Source organism: Hyperolius riggenbachi, chromosome 9 (assembly GCF_040937935.1).
Source record: "Hyperolius riggenbachi isolate aHypRig1 chromosome 9, aHypRig1.pri, whole genome shotgun sequence".
Lineage (NCBI taxonomy): Eukaryota > Metazoa > Chordata > Amphibia > Anura > Hyperoliidae > Hyperolius > Hyperolius riggenbachi.
The window spans coordinates 97897854-97924250 of record NC_090654.1 but is presented as its reverse complement, the minus strand read 5'-3'; the positions used below and the strand labels follow the sequence as shown (position 1 = coordinate 97924250).

Sequence of the window (26397 nt, the reverse complement as noted above, 5' to 3'; positions counted from 1 at the left end):
TCTAACTGGGGGGCACCTGTCACTATCTAGCTGGGGGGCACCTGTCACTATTTAAGTGGGGGGCACCTGTCACTATTTAAGTGGGGGGCACCTGTCACTATCTAAGTGGGGGGCACCTGTCACTAAAGGGGCATTCTGCTTATTTATGTGAAATGCTGTCTATTTATGTGCCTCATGACTGCTGAATTTGTCGTGTTGGGGGCCTCATGATTGCTGAATTTGTCTTGTTGGGGTCCACATGATTGTTGGGGGCATCACGATTTTTTGGGGGCCTCATGATTGCTAAATTTGTCTTGTTGGGGGCATCATGATTGCTGAATTTGTCTTGTTGGGGGCCTCATGATTTGTTGGGGGCCTCATGATTGCTGAATTTGTCTTGTTGGGGGTCACATGATTGCGAACTGTGAGACTATGGAAAAGCTGAATCGTCATCATGAGACAATAGCATTAAACCTACTTTTTTAGCTTTTTAAAACGAAAAATAAAACTGGGAGGTTCTAAAAAAAACCCCACATTTTTCAGGAGTAGGATGGATGAAATTGTTTATCTTCACAGTTTATTTTCAACTTGGATTTTCCATAATGTTCATGTATGAGTTAAAACGTTTGTATGTAGTTTAAATTGCTGTTGCCACTTTGCGATAAGTGACTTTTGGGTTGCAGTTTGGACACTCGGCCTCCAAAAGGTTCACCACCACTATCCTAATCTAATGTCCCACATTGCTAAGTTCATGTAAATTTGTCTCCACCCGTGGCCACACCCGCATTCTGGTCCATGGCCACACCCATTTTTCGGCGCGGAGCGCTACGCGCGCTGCTCAATGGAACCCTCGTGTTTTCTGGCGCGCTCTAGCAAGAACCTTCGGCCCTCCACCATGGGGGCTGAAAAAAAAATGGCCCTCCATGCCCATGAAGTTGGACAGCACTGCTCTATATAAAGTCACCGTTTGACTTTTAAGTATGCAAGCCGAGTCAATCCATGCACAGTTTGCTCAAATAAAGAGAGTACAAAACAGCTCTCATAAAAGCCTCTAAGAGTTCTCATCTGTCTTCCTTGAGTACAGACGATGTGATTCAGGAGCTCTTAGGTGCAGAGGACCCACAGCGGCCTGTAACTGAGTGCATACGTGACAGGCACAGTCACCCCAGATGGATGAGGTTATCTGTTTAGCACAAAGAAACTCTTCATGTGCTTATCCAGAAAACAAAAGTTCTAAGCAAACAATGTTTAACACCACCAATTATAGATTTTGCAGGTAAACATTTACTGGTGATAGCGGCAGTACTGTTGAGAAAGTGACATTCTGAAGTCATCCTCACCTTCAGTGAACGCTTCCCACTGGTAGAGGCGACCCATAAACTCCTGGTTGTTAAACGTGGAACACTGCAGGCTCCTGGCATCGGGCTGCCCAGCTGGACATGGCTGTGAACACAGAGGACAGAAAAATAAGAATCTGTGAGATCAGTGCTCTCTATGGTCTAGCAGAATAAGCCTAGAATGATATTTAACATGCCTGCCATGCCTTCACTACCCTCCTCTGTGTAGCTTTGCGCTGTGCAGCCTCTCTCCCCCCCCCCCCCCCCCCCACACACACACACACTCAATGGATGGGGTCGCAGGGGCTATTGTTATGCCCTGGAGGTAAAATTTCAGACATCACTTGCAGTGTCTTCAGATTTACTGCAATGGCCTATTAAAGTTACACAGGAAAGGAGAATAGATGTGTAAATACAAAGGAATGACAATTTTTGGAGAGGGATTCCTCACTCTCATTCATAATTTCCTACCAGGAACGCCAGGGGGACAACTGCAGCGCATTACATGACCTGCACTGGAACAATAATAATAATGTCTATGCAGCCATACACAATTTTTATTTTTTTTTTGACCAGAGAAAACTAATCGATTTCTGTGCTTGAGCACATAATTTGAAAAATCCAACCAATTAGCTATACAATTTTCCACAACTTTACAAAAAATAAAAAAGATAAAAGTTTTTTTGAATTTCTCTATCCGATTTTTGCAACAGAGCCAATGAGATATTTAGCAAATTGTTTGAAAAATTATCTATCTAAACAATTGATCAATTTACAAAAAAAAAAAGGGAAAATTGATTGATTTGGTTGAATCTTGTATAGACTTTGGTAAAAAGCTCAAAATTTATATGGATGATCTGGTAGGACTGATTTTTTAGAGGCACACAATAATGCTGATTTCCAGGATTTGCAAAAACAGCCAGTGTCTGTTTCTGCTCCCGTAAGGCATTGCAGTAACCATGCCAAATACAGGTACGTCTTTGGGGGGGAGGAGGGGGGGGGTTGGGGGTGCAAGGTAGTACATTGTGCTTAAAAGCAGGGCTGTGGAGATGGTACAAAAATCATCTGACTCCGACTCGTCAGTTTATGAGACCACTGACTATGACTCCAGGTTCCCAAAATTGCTCCGACTCCACAGCCCTGCTTCGAAGAGTTTAGAGAGTTTAAAGAAGTCACATATGCTATCTTCACACCTTCCCCTGGATAAATAATGGGCAGCTAGAAAAGGAGGGGAGAACATGGCAGTTCCTATTGCTATGAGAAACCAGGAGAAACTAGAGGAAAAAAAAGTGGCGCTTGGTTACCTTTAAGAAGAGCATAGGACTGTACTATACATATCCTACTATGCTATACTACAACATACTATACTATTCAATGCTATTTGACAAGTGGGGGTAGCCAATGTATTTTTTGTAGAAATTACATAATTCAGCTTACAAAACTGAAAAAAGCAGACTGCTATTCATGACATTTACCTACAATGCTAGCTATCCGGCTGGCCTTCTGATCCTCTGCCATTTGAGCCACTTACCCAGCAGAAATAAGCAGAATAAATATTATGATTTTGTTCCAGGCCTGTGAATCAGCCAAAGACAACAGGAAAGTTAGGTCAAAAAGGGCCATCAATGGCAGGACCTGTGTTTGTTTATTTTTATTTTATGAAGTTCGTTCAAGTCTATTTCATTTGAGGGTGGTTACATACGTTAGGATGGCACAACTGTAAAACATTACATTTTTATAGCTCTTAAAATGTTTCATGTGACAAGGAATAAAGCAAAGTTTAAGAGCAAACATTCTCTTTTCTCATGCTCTCAATGTCATTAAACATATTAAAGAGCTATGATAAATGGTGTGTTTTACAGTTGAGCCAAAGCAAGGTATGTGATTGATCTTTGGATACATCTACAGGCTGGCAGGCTAAGGTCTGTGCAGAGCAGAACTTTGGGTTTTGAGTGCATTTCACCTGACATGTTTGCAAACTCTTACCGAGGTGTCAGTTCTGGTTGTTAATCAGTCCAGTTTAGGCTGCGACTAAAGTAAATTGACGACCTGTGAACTAGATCTAGTTGCATCTCCCATCGCAGTGCCTTTACATGAACTGTTCATTGTGGTGTGTGTGCGTGTCGAGATCACAAGAGCACAGACAGAACCCCAGAGGCACTGCACATGCATGGCACATCTAGATCCGGTTCAAAGGTTTCTGACCTACAAGCAGATGGAACCTCTCAGGAGAGAATCGGTGCCTTGGGAAGTGTTCGCAAACATGCCAACACCTATGTATGGCTTCTGCTTCCCCCTGTCTTTTTTCCCTTGGTATTCCTTTAAGACTACATGGAATACAACAGGAAGTATGAGACTCTTTTAATTAGCTTTGTTGAGGGGGCAGGATGGAAAATTATGCAAGCTCCTCAAGGGTGTAAAGCTGATGGGTGGTTCGGCTCATCTGCCTCCAACCACATCCTAAGCCACGGTTTTAAAACGGCTGCTAATTTAAAGTTAATTCTATATCATGCAGTGTTCTCCCCGGACTCTTTTAGCCGTTATCAGCTGACCTCCTCTGCTGTAAGCAGAATTGTGCAGAAAAGCACCTGCTCTGCATTCTCTCATCTTGCCCCACCCGGTTTCTTTTTCATGCCATCCGGCTAATTTCTGGGGAGAACACTGTCATGACACACATCATCACCAAAGTACAAATACTAACAAAGTGCTACATTATGAAGAGTTTGTATTTAACCTGCTTTTATACTCAAATGGCTTTCTGTGCACCATTGGAGTGCATACATTCCAGACAAAAACTACACAGCACAGCAGGACTTTCACATTGCAAGCATAGAGCTTAAACCTTGCTGGGATTGTGTTACTTAATCGATCAATGGCTACTTACCACAAACAACCAGCAAAAAACATACAAGTGATGTCACCTGAGGCAATGCCAGAAAAAACCTGATGCTCGTTGTGTGACTAACTGGAATTATAACAGCCTCCCAAAAAAATGGCATAATCAAGGAACCATTGTGGTGCTCAGGCACCAATTCTAAATATAATCAAAGAGGCTCAGTGGCCGCTAGAGCTTTTAATACTGAACTGACAAATGGCTGGCAGAGAGAGGATTTCAGCAAAAGGAGTGGGTTCTTAATTCCATGTCAGAAAAGCTGTGGCTATCATGTAGAGCACAAATTGGCAAAAAATGTTTCCTGGTGCTTCTAAGAAATTCAAGACCCACTACAAAACAAAAGCTGTAGCATGCATGGACAACCGGGCCAGCTGAATAATGTGAGGTTTATACTCACAAAGGTGGGTTGCATACCTTGCAACCATCAATAGAGCTTGAAAGAGATAACCCCCCCCCTAAGCATTTTGTATATAATAAAACAGTTTAGAAATTGTTGAGCACTAAAACTGGACAACATGGGACTCTTGCCCGCTTTCTCAGGTCAATACAACAGGTCTGCAGTTTGGGCCAACTTGAGTAACACGTCTACAGCAAGGGTCCCACGAAACGTGCAGTTTAATTTTAGTGCTCAAATTATTTTCCAGACATTTCTGAGCATTTCTTCAGCACAGGTATGACCAACATTGCCTTTCTTTTTTAAACTGTTCTTAAGGTTTTTTTTTATTTTACGGGGTGTCTGCCTCCAAATATTACCTTTGCCAAGTTCTACCATGTATAGAGTGCATCTACTCTTCTAGCACTACCTCACTGCACAGAAGTCAGTATGATTATTATAAGGACTTCCAGGCAATATACTTTAAGTTGCCAACACTTTGGTCATGCACTGAGGAGGACCAACAGTCGGAAAAAGGCTGTCTGCATGTTGGGTTGAAGTGGCTCTGTAAAATTTAAAGCTATAGGCTTGCTATACTGCTTGGTGGACTTCCAACTAACCAACTAACACCGCTCAATTCTGTACTGAACTCTGCTGCTCGACTCATTCATCTCTCCTCTCGCTCTTCCTCTGCTGACCCTCTCTGTCAAGCTCTTCACTGGCTACCAATTAATGAAAGGATTCAGTTCAAACTCTTAACCCTAACCTACAAAGCTCTCCACAATCTCTCTCCCCTGTACATCTCCTCACTAGTCTCCAGATACCAACCCAACCGCAAACTCAGATCTGCACATGAGCTTCTTCTATCCTCTTCTACAATTACCTCCTCACATTCACGTGTACAAGACTTCTCACGTGCCTCACCCCTCCTCTGGAATGCCCTTCCACAACACATCCGCCACTCTCCTACCTTTGAAATCTTTAAACGCTCCCTCAAAACCCACCTTTTCCGACAAGCATATTCTCTAGCTTAGGCCATGCACCCACTAAATAACCTAATTACGCACTGCCTGTACATATACTGTATACATCCCCACCTCTTGTTTCCACCCCATTCCTTTAAATTGTAAGCTCGTAAGGGCAGGGCTCTCACCCTTTTGTGTCATGGACTGTTATTAATTTAATTGCTTGCACACTGTTAGACATTTATACATTTTAGTCATCATGTTAAATCAAATTGTAATCAGCAGTGCTGTATCTTGTATCAGTGTTTATATTTGATGTATATCATTGTCTGTATCATTATGTATCCCTTGTTTGTTTTCTTACATTGTACAGCGCCACGGAATATGTTGGCGCTTTATAAATAAATAATAATTATAATAATAAATATACACCAGCAGTTCTGGATCTAAGCATGGCTTCAGGAGCATAAAGACATAATTTGCATATTCAGTAGTAGTGCATTGTGGGTAACCACAGAAGTTCACTTAAAGCTGAATTATCACAAATACCTTCTGTTTTAAGAAGGCAAATCACATTAACCTCCTTGCCGGTTATCCTGAACTCAGTTCGGGGTAACCTGCGCAGGAGGATTTCTCAGGCCCCGCTGGGCCGATTTGCATAAATTTTTTTTCCTACACGCAGCTAGCACTTTGCTAGCTGCGTGTAGTACGCGATCGCCGCCGCTCGCCGCCGATTCGCCGCTACCCGCCGCGCCGAGCTGCCCCCCCCACCCCAGACCCCTGCGCAGCCTGGCCAATCAGTGCCAGGCCCCGCTAAGGGGCGGATCGGGAATCCCTCTGACATCACAACGTCCATGACGTCGGTGACGTCATCCCGCCCGGTCGCCATAGCAACCGGGGAAGCCATGCAGGAAATCCCGTTGAGAACGGGATTTCCTGCATACTCTGATCGCCGAAGGCGATCGGAGTGGGTGGGGGGATGCCGCCGCTCAGCGGCTATCATGTAGCGAGCCCTGGGCTCGCTACATGATTGGGAAACATTTTTTTTTTAAAAAGTGCGGCGCTGCCTCCTTGCCGGATTTTTTAGAACGGCAAGGAGGTTAAGCATTGTTTTTTAATTGGGAGTGCTTTTCGGTCTCTTTTAGTCCCCTATACTTTACTAGTGGTTTTAGGTCACCCCAAGCTGCTTGGGTATTCTGGCATTCTAATGTGACTGACCCACTGTAAATGGATTTACCAATCAATATCTCTAATACTTTGGGTTATATCAAGTTTTTGGAGAGGCACACCTTACTGTGGGTAGTTGGGTGCTCAGCCTAGATGCATACATGTATGTCTGCAATTTATCTGATGAAGGGGACCCTCCGTGGCCCCGAAACAATTGTCATGTTGTGCATACAATAAAACATCCTGAAATATAGACATTGGTGTGCCGACCGAACCTGGATTGCTAATACTTAACTATTCTAACTGGGTTAGAACCAAGGAAGAAACTATAAGGGAACAGCTCCTGCAACTGCAGGCGGGGCCTAGAGGTGGGGGCGTCCTGAAGTACTAAACTTCCCTCCCTGTGATACAGAGATCCATCCTCCAGATCAGCTGTCTTTGTGGCTATTAAGCATGGTCTTTTGAGTCCAGATGGACTCAACCTCAGAATTTAAATTAAGTCTAATGACTTTGGGTGTGACCGTGGGATAGAGGGGTTAACTTACCCAAGTCTTTGGGACGTTGGCGTTTCATTACACGTCATAGGCGTAATGAAAGCCGCATTGCATGACTCACTAACGTGCTTCCTCTTTCAAGCTGGAATGAGGCGTAATGGAACGCAGACGTCCCGAAGACTTCTGGGTAAGTTAACCCCCCTATATCACGGTCACACCCGAAGTCATTAGACTTCATTTTAATTCCAAATTCGAGTCTGTCTGGACTCGAAAGCCCATGCCTAGTGGCTACACTTGTTATGGGTGTGACTATCATGATGGCCACACATGATTTATAACCCTTGCAAGATGGGCCCCCAGGCTGCGCGGGTCATCAAGGGGAGGCAAGGGAAGGGGTCAGTGGCGTAATTAGAGAGGAGCAGCCCAGAGCTGTAGTGGGAATCAACTACTAACCTACCCTTCCTTCGATACAGTGGACTATACTTCAGATCAGGTGTTTTTGTGGCTACACTTGTTACGGGTGTGAAGATCATGATGGCCACAATTGTTTTATGACCCTTGTGAGATGGGCCCCAAGGCTGTGAAGGGCACCATAGGGAGGTAAGGGAAGGGCTGTGAACAGGGGCGTAACTAGACATCACTGGGCCCCCCTGCAAAACTTTGGAAGGGGCCCCCCACCCCCCTTGCTTTCTGCACAGGAAAAGGACCAATGTGTTTTCCCCATGCAGATAAAAACACTTAGACTTAAAGAAAACGTCAGGCAATCTATGCTACCCCTAGATCTACTTACCCGGGTTTTCCTCCAGCCCCTTGCAGCCGAAAAGTTCCTTGTCGCAGCTCTATACACACAGTCATATTATTTTACTACAGGAGAGCAAATGCTCTATGGAGGAACAATAATGACATGCTGAACGTAAGATATAGTATTCACTGTAACTTTGGCAAAACATTCAGAATGTCACTGATTGATACTATTATTATAGGCTCTTATACTGGATACACACGCACTCAATTTCCCGCTCGATTCCCGTCGATTCGTTTATTTCCAACATGTCCGATTTGGATTTCGATGGATCGTTAGGTCGATTTGGCATACTTTGCATGCGAATCGACCCAACGATTCATTGAAATCCAAATCGGACATGTTGGAAATAAACGAATCGACGGGAATCGAGCGGGAAATCGAGTGCGCGAACGCACCGTGTGTATCCAGCATTAGACTCAGTATGAGACACAAGCTCTTAATGAGGCAGCCAGCAACAGTCAGACTTCAATCTTACCCATTCCACTTTGTCCAGTAATTAGACACCATAAGGTCACTAGCCTGTGTGTCATAAGAATCTAGGAATCTCTTCTGAGGGAAGGTCTACAACTTTTTTTCAACTGTGACTGCTTTGTTTGTAAAGTTGTACATGAAGTCATCAGAACTCTGCTGCAGTGTGAGACAGATTTTTTTTTACAAACCCTAGGGAGCAGGGACAGTGTACACATTCCAAAGTGTGTATGATTCCTTATCTGTGTGGTAGACACATGCAGTCATCATAACAATGGTACGAGAGTAGAATACATTTTCTCTCCATGTCCTTAGTTGTCAGTCTCCCAAACTTTTTTCCCCCACGGGGCCCCCTGTGGCTTCTGGGCCCCCCTGCAAAGGCATCCCTTGCAGGGTCTATTGTTACACTTTGCTGGGGGTGGGCATGAATTGTAGTTACGCCACTGGAAGGGGAGTGAACACTGGGGATGCCCCATTAATCTGCCATGATTTCTAGCTACAGCTCTGCTTAGATTAGGTTAAAGTCTAGTTTTATGGAATCATCCATTCGGCTAGGCTTCAGATTTGTCTATCTATCTCAATGCTTTGCCACAGAGTTCTGTAGCTGTGCACCATGCCATACATCACTGTGTGTGTATGCTAAGCCAGCTGATTTCTCTTGCTCATGAATCACCGTTAGGCATATTATAAACTGCGGGAGTGGCAGCAGAAAGCGGACATTTTCCAGTTAAGTCTTGGTGAGAGACAGGCAAATGCAAACATGCCAAACGTGAATTATAATTAGGTCTTGTTTGAACAATGTTGAGAACTGCTGATGGCTAATGTGCCTGTTCCAGTATTCCCGTCTATCACACAGACAGGAAAAATGTTTAGAACAAATTCCACAAACAGGATAATTATAGTTCAATGTAAGTAGCATTGGCAGGGTCTTGATAAGGCGGCCTTAACTGTTGAAGACTTTAGTGAGTAGGAAGTACTATAAACATGTCATTATCTTTTCAGGATGGATAAGCTAGTCTACATAATATATAGAGCAACAGTGATTTGCACGTTGCTGGAACTCAAATAAACCAATGAAAGCCAAGGTTACTCTAAAGCTTCATACACACAAAGGGAACTTTGGGGAGCGGGGGGGAAATAATCGGATCTCTGTCCGCCCATTGGATTGTGTGCTGAGCGACAGAGGGTTGGTGAAGCGGTACAAAGCATCATCAGCCTCCTGGCTAGAGACACTTCTGTTGCTATGTGGCGGGGGGGGGAGGGAAAAGGAGTGGTATGTGATGGAGCGAAATGCCATATGCGGGGGATCGGGGAAAACAATGCCTCTGTGCAGTGCTCGGGCAATGGGGGTCGCTACACAGCTGAGGCATTTGGTGCTGAGCCCCGAAATAACCTGCTTAAGAAATGAGTTCTGACCGGTGTCTAGGAATGGCTTCAGTTTACACATCATCGTTACGTATTGGAATGGTGACTAAGCTGTTAGCATTATTTAATATCATCTCTACAGAAAACTCTCTAGACTTGAAAAACATTATCCTGACACTGCTAAAAGCATACAGGTAAGGCAGATATGTATAGTCTTTACTTCTAAAGTTATGAATGTGTGTTGGAATAATTATACAGCAATTCCCCTTATATATACACATTTAAGATCACCTTCCTATGAAAACAAGCTTAGCCCTAGTTTTATAAATTAGTGGTATCAGGATGCTATGATTAATGCAGTATAGTTACATTACATATTTTGGGCCCACTGACAAAGAAAATTGCAAAAAAAACCAAAACTTTGGGTTTTTAGCTTGGCTTTCAGTGCAGCTAACTCTCTTACCCTCTGCCTCATTATATTAGGTTTAAAGAGAACCTGTACTTAGTAAAAATATTTAAAATAAACACGAGGTAACTTCAAATGAACATTGCCTAGTTACCTTGCCATCAGTTCCCCTCAGAAGCTCACCATTTTCTTCTGACAATGATCCCTTCCAGTTCTGACAATATTTTGTCAGATCTGAAATAAATCAGTTGCTGTCAGTAAAATATCAGTTGCTGTCAGTTATAGCTGAGCGGAAAACTGATGTACCAGGTAATGTCCATGTTTCCCTATGGCTCAAGTGGGCGATGTATCAGTTTAACTGTGTGCTGACCAGAAAGCTGTTATGGGTAATGGCCATTTTCAAAATGGAGGACGGAAAATTCCCTTGATCACAGTGAACAAACAGGATGCGGGACAGGAGAAAGACAGTGAGGAGTAGACTACATGGAAGGTAAGTATGACTTGTGTATGCTTATTTTGACTTTTAATTTTCAGTTCAGGTTTTCTTTAATGCTATAACACATTAGTCAAGTGCAGATGGTGGCACTACAAAAACAGCCCACTTCTCCCCTGCACTTATTTTGGTTGATAAAGTATTATTCACTTTCAACCTAATAACTAGGACAAACAGAAGGTCAAGTGGACTAGTAGATTGGAGTAAAGGAAACCCGAGGTGAGAAGGATATGGATGCTGCCACATTTATTTCCATGTAAACAATGCCAGTTGCCTGACAGCCCTGTTGATCTTCTGACATAAATAGTGTCTAAAACCCTGGAACAGGTATATGGCTAATCCAGTAAAACCTGTGTCAGCTGAGTCAGGGTACCCGATCTGCTGCATGCTTGTTCAGGGTCTATGTCTAAAACTATTAGAGACACAGGATCAGGAGGACTGCCAGGCAACAGGTATTGTTTAAAAGGAAATAAATATGGCATATCCCTCTTACCTCGGGTTCCCTTTAAATATAAACAATTTCTTTCCAAATAGGATTTCCATATTATACAAAACTAAACTCTAAGATCTAAACTGTATTTTCCAGATTTCTAATCTGCTTATTCCACGGCTAAAGATTGCCCTCTGAACACAAAATAATCTTTAGATACTGTAAAGGGAAATCGGATGAAACCAATTATTGCAGACTAAGGCCAATTTATGGGGGAACTAATTCAACTATCTGTATGTTTTTGAATGAAAAGATTTCAAAATGCTACAAAATTCAAAATGCTACAAAAGTGAGAGGAAACTGGAGTAGACAGATGAAAGCCACACAGACAAGGAGTGAACATGCAAACTCTATGCAGATAGTGTCCCGATGCAGATTCGAACTAGGAACCAAGAGCAACAAGGCAAGAGTGCTATCCACTTCTTCACTGTGCTGCCCACTTGGGCGTTTGTTGCTATCAGGATTTCCGTGATTACAAATTACCTGCTATTCTTGTGTTTTGTATCAATAGTCACTGAAACCAGAAGTGAGGAATTCACCCAAAACAGGATCCAGACTAGAAGAAAAAGATTACGGTAACCATTTTCCTAGTTCTCTCTTCGTCCCCACTGGAGATGTATTCCTTACTTTATGCTCTCGATGACAAAAATCACTGGAACAGAAACTAAAAAGAAGTCTGCCCAGCACGGATCCAAACAGCAATAAAAACTGAGGAGCTCTCGCCCTTTTCCTATCTTCCTGGAGCTACAGTAAAAGTCAGAGTGGAGATCTTTTGAAGCTATATTTGGAGAACTAAAAAGATTTTATAGCCGTGCACCAAACTTCCTTCTACTCATCCACTTGTTTCAGATACCAAACCAACTAAACTGTCTCCTCGTAATTAATGCTGACCGCATGAACTAGCTGCAGTGCACAGAACTGCTATGATGTTACAGTGCTTTTGGGTGTTTAAGTAAAATTGTATTACTTTGCTTATACTATCCCAATTTCCAGGTGTTGTGCCATTCATGTGTTCTTGGTGGGCCCATTCCCACGCTGATAGGTGGTATTTGTTATGCCAGTTATTTTAAAGTAACTTGCTCTCAATTTCTTATTTCTTTGCTGAGGAGGCATAGGAGGTGTGGAGGTGTGGAGGTGACATCTGAGGTCTAAGGTATAATCCTGACACAGCTGTTTCCTTGATGTTAAGTCCTTTTCAGTGAACACAAAAACAAGCAAAGCACCCGAATTCATTCAAACCTTCATAAAATAAAAATTCTCTCCCATAATTGCATATATAATAATCTGGTAGGAGGAAATGCAGATGAATTTGGAAGGTCCAGGTGAATGTAAAATATACAAAACCTACCCCATGATCCTAGGTACTCAACGTGTGGTATGCGTATGCCAGGGGGTACTTCAGAGAGGTACTTGATATATTAATTGCATATCACAAACTTAGAGTTGAAAAAACTACAAAATTATCAAATAAATCATATATAAACAACAACACCAAGTTAGTATTTTAGCTTACTAAGTGCAAAAGTAAATAGTACTATGTACTACTATTAAAGGAGTACTTAAGATAATCTTTACCATACCAGGGGGTGCTTGGTGAGCACAGGGGTACATACCAATAAAATGTTGAGAAACACTGCTATAGATACACAGGTTGATTCCCTCCCACAATCCTCAGCAAAAAGCAATACTTACGCACCTGACCTGGTCTTTGCAACTTCCTCTACATCACAGGTGTCGAACTCAAGTCCTCAAGGGCCATATCCATGCGTGTGTTTAGGATGGACTGTGAAATGTAGAGATGTGCTCTTTTTGATGAACCACACCTTTTCTGATCCAGTTCCATCCATTAATTTGAGCTGTGCCAAAAAATGTGTAAGGACCTCTGCCCTTGAGCACTGGAGTTGGACATCGCTGTTCTATGTACAAGATCTATAATTTATCTTCACATAAACTGCTTAACCACTTTATCCACCACTACAGTATATCTACGTCCTATGTGACTTCATCTAAGCCACGAGTCAGTAGATATACATCTTGTAGCAGAAGCAGTACTGTGCAGGATTGGGCTTGCTCCTGTGCACATTTCTGGCACTGATGCAGCAATAACTGGTGAACGGGAATATATGTTTCCTGAACTAATGAGATTGATTTGTACCATTAAAAATACTTTTATTTTCTCAGTTCATAGTGGATGATACACTCTGTAGCATTATTTCAGAATCAAATATCTTCACCATGAATTGTGACGGGAACATAATCTAAGGTTTGTTATAAGTGGTAAGAATAGCTAAACAAAATGTGAGTTTTTATCTACAGTAGCACTTTTTATTTTTAAACTGGAATTGGTAAAACTGAGAAATAATCTGTTTTTTCTATTTTTTTTCGTTGTCTTCCCATTAAAATTCATAGAAAACAAAATTGTTCGAGGGAAAAAAATGGCATACAATAAAAGCCTAGTTTGTCTTAAAAAATATATATATATTTCATTTCTGTGTCATACGTAGGGATAAAGTTATTTCGGATTAAATAAGGACATAGCTAAATTGTCAAAACTGCTCTGGTCCATAAGTGGGAAATAAGGTCTTGATGCAAAGTGGTTAAGAGAAGGATTTCCTTCCTTATTAATGGGTCAAATATGAATTCTGCAAAAATTGAACTGAATCAAACTGAACTTCATCTGTTTGAGATCTTTTTAGATAGCTCACTCTTAGAAGACTTTTTTTTTAACTGTTCAAAACAGAAGGAAGAACTATCAAGAGGTTTTATTAAAACGACCTACAAGTGATCATTAGGCTTAATGGCAAAATATAAAGTTTCTGTATTTAGCAGACAACCATATATTTGTCAAGGATGCAATTACTTACACACACTTATAGAGAGCCTGTCATCTAGAGCAGATACCTCTAACACAATGGCAGTATTGTATGTTTGTGATTAACAGACTTCCTGGATTTTTTGTCACTCTGCTATCAGATAACTATTAAGGTCCATACACACGTCGGATTTCCGCGAACGACGGGTCGTTTGAACGTCCCGTCGTTCGCCCGCTAAATCGGGCGTGTGTACAGACTATCGTTCGTTTGATAAGAGTGAGTTTGAGCGATCTCTCAAACTCGCTCTTATCAAACGAACGATAGTCTGTACACACACCCGATTTGGCGGGCGAACGACGGAACGTTCAAACAACTCGTCGTTCGCGGAAATCCGACGTGTGTATGGGCCTTTAGTGTAACTGTGACAGTGTAATCATGTATTAAAGATTTAAATGATTTAGAGCACTTTCACAGTTCCACCCAATACAAGATAGTTGACAGGTGTGGATACAGACATGACTTACCTCTTGGTTGCATGACTTGTACTGCTTCTTTGGACCCTCACAGTGTAATTCCTCAGTTCCTGGATTATATAAGTTCCACTGGGGAAGCTCAGAATTCTGGTGTGCACCTGACCTTTGGTCTTGCCCTCTTTCATAAGTTAAGGGTAGATTTCTACCCATTGGAGTCCAAGGATCTCCCTGACCAGGCCTTGAAATAGCAGGGTTGTCTCTAAACAGGCTATGATAGGCTCTGCTGCTATCTGCTCCATGTCTGTATGGGCTTTGTCTCTGACTGCGGGACCTTGGTTGGTGTGATGAAGATGACTTGTGATTTTGCACACTTTCTGCTGATTCATCACTGGTGGAATCGTTATTTTGAATAGTTTTTTTCCCCTGCCCATGAGAATCTACACCACGTTCGTGAGCAAATCTCGCCTCATGGCGAATGCTCTCATAAGCTGCTTGCCGTCCGCTTTTGTGGCTTTGCTGTTTACTTTGCACTGGTCTCACTGTACTGAGTACTTTAGTGGGCAATACCTTCTTATTGCCATGCTTTTTTGCCAATCCATGTGTAGGTGTACTGTCCAATATGCTTGCCTTGATGACTTCATCTTTCTTTCCTATGCGTTTCATAGTTTGAGCTGTAGTTGTAGCTGGAGTTGAAAGTATCTTCTGAACTTGAGATGGCCTTTGGTTAACCAATACAGTTTCTCGAATGAAAGCATCTCCATCCTTATTAAAAGTGTCTGTACGATCACTCATGTCGACCCAAGCATCCCACAGCTCATCTTCAGAATCTTGATCGGCTTTTGTCACCTTAGGTGTTGACTTCTGTTTCTGAGTTTCTGTAGTAGGACCAATATTTACACCAATGTTTGTATCATACTCAGATGACTCTCCTTCAAGCTCTCTAAGCTGAAAGCTACTAAGCCTGCTTTGAACTGAGGAGTTAAGAAGTCCTTCTGTCCATGAAGGATAATCAGATTGGCTATGGCTAGACCTTTTTGGTTTTCTTATAGAAGGTAATCTTTTTTTGGAAGACTCAAATACCAATGAAGGTTCACTGGGAGACTGATTAGTGTGTACCGTATGATGTTCCAGTGATGACTGAGTTGGCCTAAGTTCTTTCTTCTTATTTTGCCTTGGACTTGCTGTAGTGCCAGAAGCCATAATTTTGTGATGCCTCCTAAACCTCTGTGTCTCCTCCTTTTCAGTATGTAACGGCAGAGCAAATGGTACTTTCCCATAGCCATACTTTCCCGGCTTGATTGCATTTCTAACTCGAGACCTAAAAGATGAAGAAAAAAAAAACAAAATGGACTTATTAATCACACAAATCAGCCATATCATTCCTCAAATATATGTTTACAGCACAATGAACAGTTTCATTGATAATGATTATTAATATACATTACTTTGGACCAGATACAATCTATGACTCATGGCGAGGGATAGAATAATTGCAATGATATCGTTTGGTTAAAAAAAAAATGCGAAATCCCCTTTCACCTCATCCGTATTTCTTGGCACGAGGTATGGAACGGCAAGAGAAACAGATTCCACAAAGTCACTGCCCATACAAGGCATTAGGAAAGCTACAAGAACGTTTAAACACTTAATTGCTTTAAACTGACTCTAGTCCGTACAAAGAAAAAAAATATCTCTTCTTCTGCTGAGCTTAAGTACACTTTTCTTTTACTTAAAATAAACATGATTATTTTCTAAAAGCAGGATTGCTTTGGCTACTCCTTATGCTCTACAATCAGATTGGCAATTAAATTTTGAAGACTGATGTTTCATTGTGCACCGGTCCAGGCTTTACATTTTAATGATATTGACATTGGATGGATTGTTCGTTCCAATTAACATATTGTGTACACTATAAGAAAGCTATATAATACTGCTATATTAAAGGGAAAGTAACCTGATAAAATGCAGGTTTACGTTTAAACATGATCTGTTGGTAGAAAGTACAAAACAAGAAACAAGTTTAAAAAAGACACCTCAAAGCCCCTTTTCCAGGGACAATTCTAACTATACCATCAAACAGCTAAGCAAATAGAGCGTATATCTCCAGGGTGTCCGATGAAGCTTCTGCAGCTAAAAACCATGATTTACAAATTTGGTCAAGTGACCTAAAGCAGTTTGAGTGAAAAAGTTCTGTACTTGCATCATTGTTATTCAGACTGCAAGGTAGAGAGGCACACACCAACCTCTGAAAATACTGCAACCATCAACTTTTAAAGTCTGGGCTGCACTATAAAACTAGATTCCCAGTGGGGCATTGTGTTGCATTCCCTGAAAAGCAGGAATGGAAAGGTTGCACCGCGTGTTACACACACGTTGTGTCGCATACAGTGAAGCATACGGTCAATGAAAAGTATTCACTGTCACTGTTAACGTGCGTGTTTTGCAGTAACACACTGTATGCAATGTGGTAGGGCACCGCACGCCATTATACTGCGTCCACCGCACTGTGACCTTTGTATAAGTGGTGCATTGCAGTACTGTACTGAACTCTGCATTACAATGTGGCCATTACGCTGCACTGCAAGGCACCACTGTGAATGGAGCCTAGGGCTTTTTTGCATAGACTTCTGACCAGGTAGTTCAACAATGATCTATTTTACGGCAGAGTCTCTTGTTTTCCAGGAATATATAGGGGTTACTGAATGAGCGCTGGCAGCCACTCCAGACCCCGGCAGATCCCATACGGACTGAGGGCCAGATAAGTAGTGATGCACAGCCTTAACCCCCCCCCCCCCCACACACACACACACACACACACACACCATAGTCCATTACGGACATCCCTTATGACGGAGTTCGTTTTTCAAACAATTTACTTCCAGGAGAGCATTAGAGTTCACACTTTGAAAGCCAATGGTGGTGGTCTCAAAATGTTAGGTTCCTATTAAAACAAAATTGAACCTTTGTATCTCTTTTCTTTACACTGCAAAAAAATTCATGAAAACTTCCCAGAATTACCTCAGTCTGATATCAGTTTACCTTCATATAGGACTGTGTATGTGAAATGATGCTTGATTCTGATGTTATCTGACTGGAGCGTCCGACCTTGCCTGCACTGCTTCTCTCCTGACGACACTGTAATCTAATTTGACCCCATTCAATTAACTTTTCACTTGACTTTACTCCCAGGAGATATTTTTACTCTTATTAATAAAATACATTGTAAGCCACCAGCAAGCAAGAAATTACTCAACATACAGTAAGTTTAATTTAATTTGTATCTATTTTTTCTTACTTTTTGAGTTGCAAAGTCCTGAAAAGTTACTTTTTTTGTATACTAATTATCATACCTATGTTTTAACTTGAGGCTGTCAAATAAGCATTACAATTATCTAGAAAAAGGATCTTTGAATTTAAAAATTCAACTCTGAATACTTGCTGATTATAAAACCTTAAAGAGGAACTCCAGTGAAAAATAATGTAATAAAAAAGTGCTTCATTTTTAAAATAATTATGTATAAATGATTTAGTCAGTGTGTGTCCATTGTAAAATCTTTTCTCTCCCTGATTTACATTCTGACATATATCACATGGGGACATTTTTACTGCTGGCAGGTGATGTCAGAGGAAGGAGATGCTGCTTACTTTTTTGGAAGTTGGACCCAGCTGTAAACAGCTGTTATTTTCCACAATGTAATGAGGTTCACAGACAGGAAACTGTCAGGACCATGGTCCTGACATCCCACTATGGGAGGGGTTTCACCACAATATCAGCCATACAGAGCCCCCTGATGATCCATTTGTGAAAAGGAAAAGATTTCTCACAGGAATGGGGGTATCTACTACTGATTGGGATGAAGTTCAATTCTTGGTCACGGTTTCTCTTTAATTACCAAAGGACAGCGTCACGCCGACGGGTGTGACCGCGGCGACAGCCCCAGGACCGCCTAACGCCGATTGGTGTAAAGTCCTGGGGCTGGCTTTTGCAGATCGCGCGCGTATCTCCGCTTGGTAGGCGGAACTCCGCTCCGCCTTCAGTCTCCCAGCGGTGATCGCCGTTCAGAGACTGTTAGACGTCGAAACCGCAATGTAATTAGGCTGTACAGCGCTACGATCAAAGACAGCGCTGTACTGGGGACAGCCGTCTGACACGCCTGTCCCCCTGGGGGACACAGAAGCGATTCGCTGGGATAGCCTATCACAGCTGATCGGTGATAGGCAGACGGGGGGAGGGAGGGGAATTAACAGTTTTAAAAAAATAGGAAAAAAAAAAAACAAATATTTATAAAAAATAAACAAACCTGGGGGCGATATTACCCCACCAACAGAGAGCTTTGTTGGTGGGGAGAAAAGGGGGGGAATCACTTGTGTGCCGAGTTGTGCGGCCCTGCAGCGAGGCCTTAAAGCTGCAGTTGCCTATTTTGCAAAAAATGGCCTGGTCTTTAGGGGGGAGCCTTGCCCAAGGTCTCCTACTGAATAGATGCAAGCTTACTGAACAGGAAAAGCAAAAGATCCGGCATGCTGACCAACACACAATCGTATTGTCCTCCCTGCTCCCCTGCCTGCGGGAATATCTGCGCCGTCACATGACGCTCATTTCTCTGCCTCAAGCTACACATTCATCAAATTGAATAAAAAAGACTTAGAATAATTATAGTAACTATGAAGAGTTGAATGTTGTAATTTTTCCAATAATTAAAGATATGGGGCCATATGCAATTTACTTTTTCACCTGAGTTTTCTAGGTGATGTTTTCCCAATTTGTAAATAAAATGTCTTTCAAACTGCCAGCAAGCAAATACTGAAAATAATGTTTACAGTATTGTTTCACCTACTTTCTGGTACTTTTTTAATTGCAAAGTGCTAAAAAGTTATTTTAAATCAAAGATGAAAATGTATCTCCTAGGAGAAAACGCAGGAGGAAAAGTGAATTGCATATGGCCTATGGAGGCTATGTGAAGAGAAAAGTTCAAATAACATGTAAACTCCTAACTTTAGGGATAAGGAAATTGACGGTCACAGGTACAGAACTGCAAATGTGTTGGAATGCACACCACTACTTAAAGAGGAACTCCAGTGAAAATAAGGTAATAAAAAAAGTGTTTTATTTTTACAATAATTATGTATAAATGATTTACCGGTAGTCAGTGTTTGCCCCTTGTAAAATCTTTCCTCTCCCTGAGTTACATTCTCACATTAACCACACAGTGACATTTTTACTGCTGGCAGGTGATGTCAGTGGAAGAAGATGCTGCTTGCTTTTTTGGCAGTTGGAAACGGCTGTAAACAGCTGTTATTTTCCACAATGCAACAAGACTCTCACAGTGTGATATTAGAATCATGGTCCTGACATCACACTGTGGGATGGGTTTCACTACAATATCAGCCATAGAGCCCTGTATGATGATCCATTTGTGAAAAGGAAAAGATTTTTCATGGGAAAGGGGGTATCAGCTAATGATTGTGATGAAGTTCAATTCTTGGTTACGTTGTCTCTTTAACAGAGAGGAAGATCTACAACCTTTGCTCTGTATGCTTCTACCCAGCTTCTAGAGCCCCTCAAGGGTGCCAAATGATGGGGTGGGAGGGGTAAGGAGGGAGAATAATGGACTCGGCCAGTGCTCGGAAGAGGTGATCTGGCAGGCCAGATCTTTCAACGACACATCTGGGGTGTTCTAGCATGTGGTAGAGGTGGCCCCAAATGGCCATTTTGATCAAGAAACAACTGGTGTTGGTACAAACTTAAAGAACAACTGAACTGAGAGGGATATGGAGGCTGCCATATTTATTTCCTTTAAACAATGCTCTGCCTCTGATTACTTTTAGCCATAGACCCTGAACAAGGTGTGTGATTCAGACACCACTGCAGCTCAAGATCAGCAGGAATGCCAGGCAACGGGTATTATTTAAAAGCAAATACATATGGCAGCTTCTATATCCCTCTCACTTCAGTTGTCCTTTAAGTCTGAGAGCTTTGGTGGTCTGTGCATGTCTTGGGGTGACGTGCATTAATGTGAAGCATGCAAAATGTATATTTTCAAAATCTCCTTTTAAAAAAAAAAATCAGCTCAAAATATTACAGACACATCACTGTAGCAAAACTTAGGGCCTAATCCAATTCATTTTTTCACCTAAGTTTTTTGCTAGGACAGTATTTCTCAAACCTGTCCTCGTGACTCCCCAATGGTGCATGTTTTGCAGGCAACCTCACCTATGCACAGGTCTGTTAATTAGTGTCTCAGCTTCAAAAATTCCGTGTAGCTGAGACACTAATTACCCCGCCTGTGCACAGGGGAGTTTGCCTGCAAAACATGCACAGTTGGGGAGTCATGAGGACAGGTTTGAGAAACACTGTGCTAGGAGATAATTTTTCATCTTCCGTTTAACCACTTCCATACCATGAAATTGTGTGCTGATCTGTGCTGCGTGGACTCTCCAGCCCACAGCACAGATCAGCTAGCAGCCAGGCCGATCAGACTTCCCCCCTTTTTTCCCCACTAGGGGGATGTCCTGCTGGGGGGGTCTGATCGCCGCCGGCTGCTTGCGCTTACGGGGGGCTCTTCAAAGCCCCCCTCCGCAGCGCTTCCTGGCCTCCTTCCCCTTCCCTCCCTCTCCCTCCCCCTGTGAGCGGCGCAGGACGGATTTCCGTCCTGCGCCTGATGGGATAGGCTTTAGCCTATCAGATGCCGGCGATCCCCGGCCAATCAGAGGCCGGGGATCACCGATCTCCTCTACGGCGCTGCTGCGCAGCAGCGTCGTATACATGTAAACACCGGGGAAGGTCTTCCCCGTGTGTTTACATTTACCCTGCGAGCCGCCGATCAGCTCGCAGGGTGTTCACGGAGACACCCTCCGTGAACTGACATGGAACGTTTCCATGGTATACACTTCAGGATTCAGGGGCGTATATATACGCACCGAGAATCCGGAAGTGGTTAAAATACCTTTTCAGCACTCTACAATTGATAAAGTACCAAAAAGTAGCTGACAAAGTATTGTCAAAATTATTCTGAGTATTGTCTTGCTTAATGGTGGTTTAAAAGGCATTTTACTGATAAGATGGGAAAATATCATCATCAGGAGAAAAGTTGGAAGAAAAAGTAAATTGGATCGGGCCCATAGTGTTTACAATGATGATATGGTCTAATTATTCACAGCAGTCATTTCATGCAATTTTTGTTGTAACCATAATATGACAGGTGCATTGTCTGACTAGATTCCCATTAATCTATACAGAGACATGCGACACAACAAGGATCCAAATTAGCTCACTACACTTTCAGCTATGCGTCTTGTTAATATGTTATAAAATAGTTTGAATTTTTAATACTCAACCTAACAAAAATAGAAAACGTGGGACTTTTTTTTACTTCATTAGATGTTTATATATCACCTCAGCTAACACTATGTCACACACAGACATCAAATGATATGTACTAAATAAGACCATTCACGATTGGATCATAAAATGATCAGAAGTCTTTAAGGCATAGTGATGTTTCTACTTGCTATCATTACACCTCAAATTAAGGTTGTTGCACCATGTATTTTGCATTACTCCCACCCTTCTTCACATAAGCTGCTTCAACCAATGTGTTCATTTAGAAATCTTTTATTTAAAAAAAGCAACTTGCCTGCGTGAAAAGCGAGATTCTTTAGTAGGGGTCAGAGGAGGCAAAGCCTGTCCTGGGTTGGTTTCCTCCCAGCTATCAGGCTTCAGAAGAGGAATTGAGTCTGGAAAGAATGGCCATGGCTGAGAAGCCTCATCTCCTCTAGACACATTCTTTGTATTAAATGTTCCAGGAGTATCTTGGTGTGGTTTTCTGTGAATGGAGACAGTTTCAGAAGCATGCAGGGAATCCTGTCTATGTGGAACATTAGGTTGAGATGGCTGCCACAAGGTGTCAGTGTTCCTTGGCACACCACGACCTCGGTTTGGTGTGGATCGATGGAAGGGAGGGTAGTCACGTCTTGGATGTGAAGAATGGGTTCCACCAGAAAGTGTCTCTTGACGGGTGTTACGATTAAAAGGAAATCGAACAGAAGAGGGGTTCCTGGGTACATATGGGTCTACTAATGAAGCTGAAACCTCGCCATCTGTATGAACAGGGTAGGTTGACCTAGTTTGTCCTGAAGAGAAGATGTTAGACCTTTCCCCATGAAATGGAGGTTGAGGTTGAACTTGAATGATATGAGGACTTGGTTCTGATCTTGGTACCCAGGGGACTTGTTGATATGGGGACAAACAAGTACGACTTCTTTCAATGACTCCTGAACCACACGTTTGAGAGCAGGAAGACCAGGATTCCCATGGTCCCCATGTGCCAACAACTTTATTCTCAGAAGCTCCATCTTCCAAAGCTTGTCTTGGACTCCGATGAGGTACCTACAAGTGCAAAAATAAAATACAAGTTATTAGTTGATGCATATTTTAATTCATTGATTTCCATTAAGTAAATGTAAGCAAACACTAAGCAAGGCGCTTAAAGAACATTAGTTAACTTACACAAGCAAGCTGGTGTCCAACAAGAAAACACCAAATTTTACAAACCTTCTCCCCATTCACGCATGAAACCTTGTAACACTAACAAGTAACATGACCCTGGAGAGGAAAAATGTCTAATTGGGCAGAAGTTTGACATTATTCACTTAGGGGTGTACTCACTTTGTTGCCAGCAAATTTACACTGCTATACAAACTGTACACAGGCTATTTTACATGTATCAAAGTGTCATATCTTCAATGTTGTTTTATGAAAAATATGATAAAATATTTATAAACATGTGAGAGGTGTACTCACTTTTGTGAGATGCTGAATATTTCTACATAAACATGTAACTTTACTTGTCAGGGTACACACGTACTGTAGTGCACGGTAGCATACAATGGGCTTGATTAACTAAAGCGTGATAACGGCTATCACAGCAGTTATCACGCAAACTGGCGCTTGCAAATGTTTTCACATGAAAAGCATCACTTCATGTGATGGGCTTGATTCACTAAACCGTGATAGGACAAATATCACACCTTATCAAAGATATCACATGTTACCAAAGTTATCACATGTTGGGCTTGATTCACTAAACCGTGATAACTCATGGCCGCACGCATTTTCCGTGCAAGCACGCATTTGCACACCACAGTTGCGTAAGAAAATTCTCGATTGCACGTGAAAATTTTCGGTCGCACAAAAACGCGAGTGAAAATGCTAGTGCAGCCGTGATGTGAGTTATCACGGTTTAGTGAATCAAGCCCGTTATCAAAGCTAGCACACCTTATCAGAGTAGCATAGCGAGCTCTACAAACTTATGCCTCCTAATGGCAATGGCACTCGTCCTGCCCTGAGCCCCTGCGGGTTCGTAGCGCTCACTATGCTACTCTGATAAGGCGTGTTAACTTTGATAACGTGTGATAACTTTTGATAACGTGTAATAACTTTGATAAGGTGTGATATTTGTCTTATCAGGGTTTGGTGAATCAAGCCCAATAAACTACCATTTGCGCACGATCATGTGAGCGTTTCACGTGAAAAGCGCACGTGATCGCGCGATAAACTTCGTTTATCACGTGAACTAATGCTGTTCGTGTGTAAACTTTGGCGAGCGGCAGCGTGCGTGACAACTGCTGTGATAGCAGGTATCACGCTTTAGTGAATCAAGCCCAATCTGCGCTACATAACTTTCTGAAGTAGCAGTAACAGTGCTCTCTCTCGCTCTGCCTATTGCAGCTTTACAAACATTAAATGTACACATCTCCTATGGATTTAAGCTCTCAATACAATCATTACAAATGAGAAATATGTCAAATAAATATGATAAACACCAATCAGTTTAGACTTGCTTATATACAGATGTAAAGACAAGTTTTATGGAAATAAATATGTGGACTTCTGACAATGGCTATTATATTTTTATTTGAAGTCTTTGTAGGCCTAGTTCATTTAACCACTTGACCTCCAAGGGTTTTTAAAAATAATGAAAATGTATTTCATTTTTCTATGGTAAGGTGAATAATAGGGTATTTGGATGTGGTTTTACTTTTTGGCCACAAGATGGAGATACAGAATTGTGTGTTCTAAAAATAGAAACAGAGCCAAGTGTTTATTATTTGTTTAGATTTATGTATCTAGTCCTGACTCAGGAGGTGACTGCAGTTTGACCCTCACTGAGAGGTTTCAATTGTAGAGCACTTTCCTGGCAGGGGGTGGCTTCTGAGAGCAAGAAAGAGTTTTAGTGACTAAACGAATCAACGCAAGCTTGTGCACCCCCATTTGCGATAGAATCCTACCTCCGGAGAAATTGGAGGCCAGTTAGGTGAGTGCGGGCACATAGGGGTAGTGTGTCCTGGCACGGAGAGAAACACGGTGAAGGTGGATTCTGGCACTAGGAAGGTGGAGGGATGTGCAGTTTAAGCTGATTGCGCTATGATCCCTTCAATGTTCTTTTCTCTTACATGCATGTTATGACGGTTCGGATTGAAGGATTGTATACAGTTCCTGGAGTGTCTCATATCCCGATTTCCAGATCCTTGAGTGTATTAGAAGGACTTTTGTGGACGGTGACATTAATTTTTGTATTCTCCTCAGGTTATGAACTTTGCGGGCGGCCATTTGATTTTATTCAATAACTTGTCACTCATACTGGTGTTTGTGGCCAGCGCACCATACTGTTGCATGCTTCTCTATTAGCGCAAGTTTTTTGTGTATTTTAGATTTATGTATAACAGGTGTTTGTAAACAAGGACGTAGAAAAGCGTAGCAAGGCAGGCAAAGTGGTTAAGACACAGTCAGTCACTTTTGCAGCATGTCTAATATATCCCATAACTTTAATATCTTGGAAAAACATCAAATGGAAAATTTCATTCAGAGACATAAAAGCTTCCATTATAAGATAGATTGGACTGGATGAGAACTAAATTTGATAGCTTGTGTGCAACTAATAGTGTGCAACACTGATTGGGCCTGATCCAATTCACTTTTCCGCCTACGTTTCTCATAGGAGGTAATCGTCCATCTGCTGTTGAAAATAACTTTCCAGCTCTGTGCAACTAAAAAAGTACCAAAAAGTAGGTGAAAAAGTATTTTCTTGCTTACTGGTCGTCTAAAGGGCATTTTATTGAGAAGATGTGAAAATATTAATTAGGAAAAAACTTGTAGACAACGTGAATTGGATCGGATCCATAGTGTTCCCCTCATAAACTGCTGTCAACATGACAATCTCTCAGAGACATCAGTATTCCCCAGACACATTCAGCAGTAGGAGCCATCTAGTGTGCGATATCTTTCACGCCTCTATGAGCATGAAACAACCAAATATCATTTCAAAACGGCCGTATCAATGTAAAGGTTACACAAACAGTAATTTCTCTATCGTCTGTTTTCAGTGGGATTTTCCAGCTACGTGGATTACAAAAGGAACAGTAGATTGATATTTGTTCTGCAGAGTGGTGGAGGGTCTGTGTGAACGAGACACAATAGGATTGCACATGGGATAGTGTACTTTCATGTTGCGTGTCCTATCAAGGCTGGGATCTGCCTCCTCTGGACAATGCTCACAGCGGAAGAGGGCTGAACTTTGCCAAGTCAGAAATAGCTGGCGTGTAACAATGACATGTGCTGTCACTGAGATTCCAGTACCGCTACTAGACAGAGGTATTCCTGACATCAGAAATTCTGCAATCCCTACTCTCTTCACACACAGCACGCAACAACTCCAACCCGTCACTGGAAATAATGCACATTCGTGTTATGTCTCAATGCTGCGTTTGACAGCTCTTCAGCAAAGGAAATACAGTGCGAGATCGTACATATCGTACATCGATTATTTGCTAAGTATCGGTACTCTTTGCTTGCTGCCTTCCTATATACCAAACTAACA

General features: G+C 42.0%; 1 protein-coding gene across 5 annotated transcripts in view; it reads right to left on the bottom strand.

Annotated features, from left to right (window-relative positions):
- ADAMTSL4 (ADAMTS like 4) overlaps positions 1–26397 on the bottom strand; it is a 318711-nt gene that overhangs the window by 177574 nt on the left and 114740 nt on the right. For all 5 annotated transcript variants that reach the window (XM_068253243.1, XM_068253245.1, XM_068253241.1 and 2 more), the window contains exons 4-6: positions 22156–22907; positions 14573–15839; positions 1320–1422 (exon numbers count right to left, since the gene is read on the bottom strand). In XM_068253243.1, the coding sequence (XP_068109344.1) occupies positions 1320–1422; positions 14573–15839; positions 22156–22907 (2122 nt within the window). The remainder of the gene's footprint in view (positions 1–1319; positions 1423–14572; positions 15840–22155; positions 22908–26397) is intronic.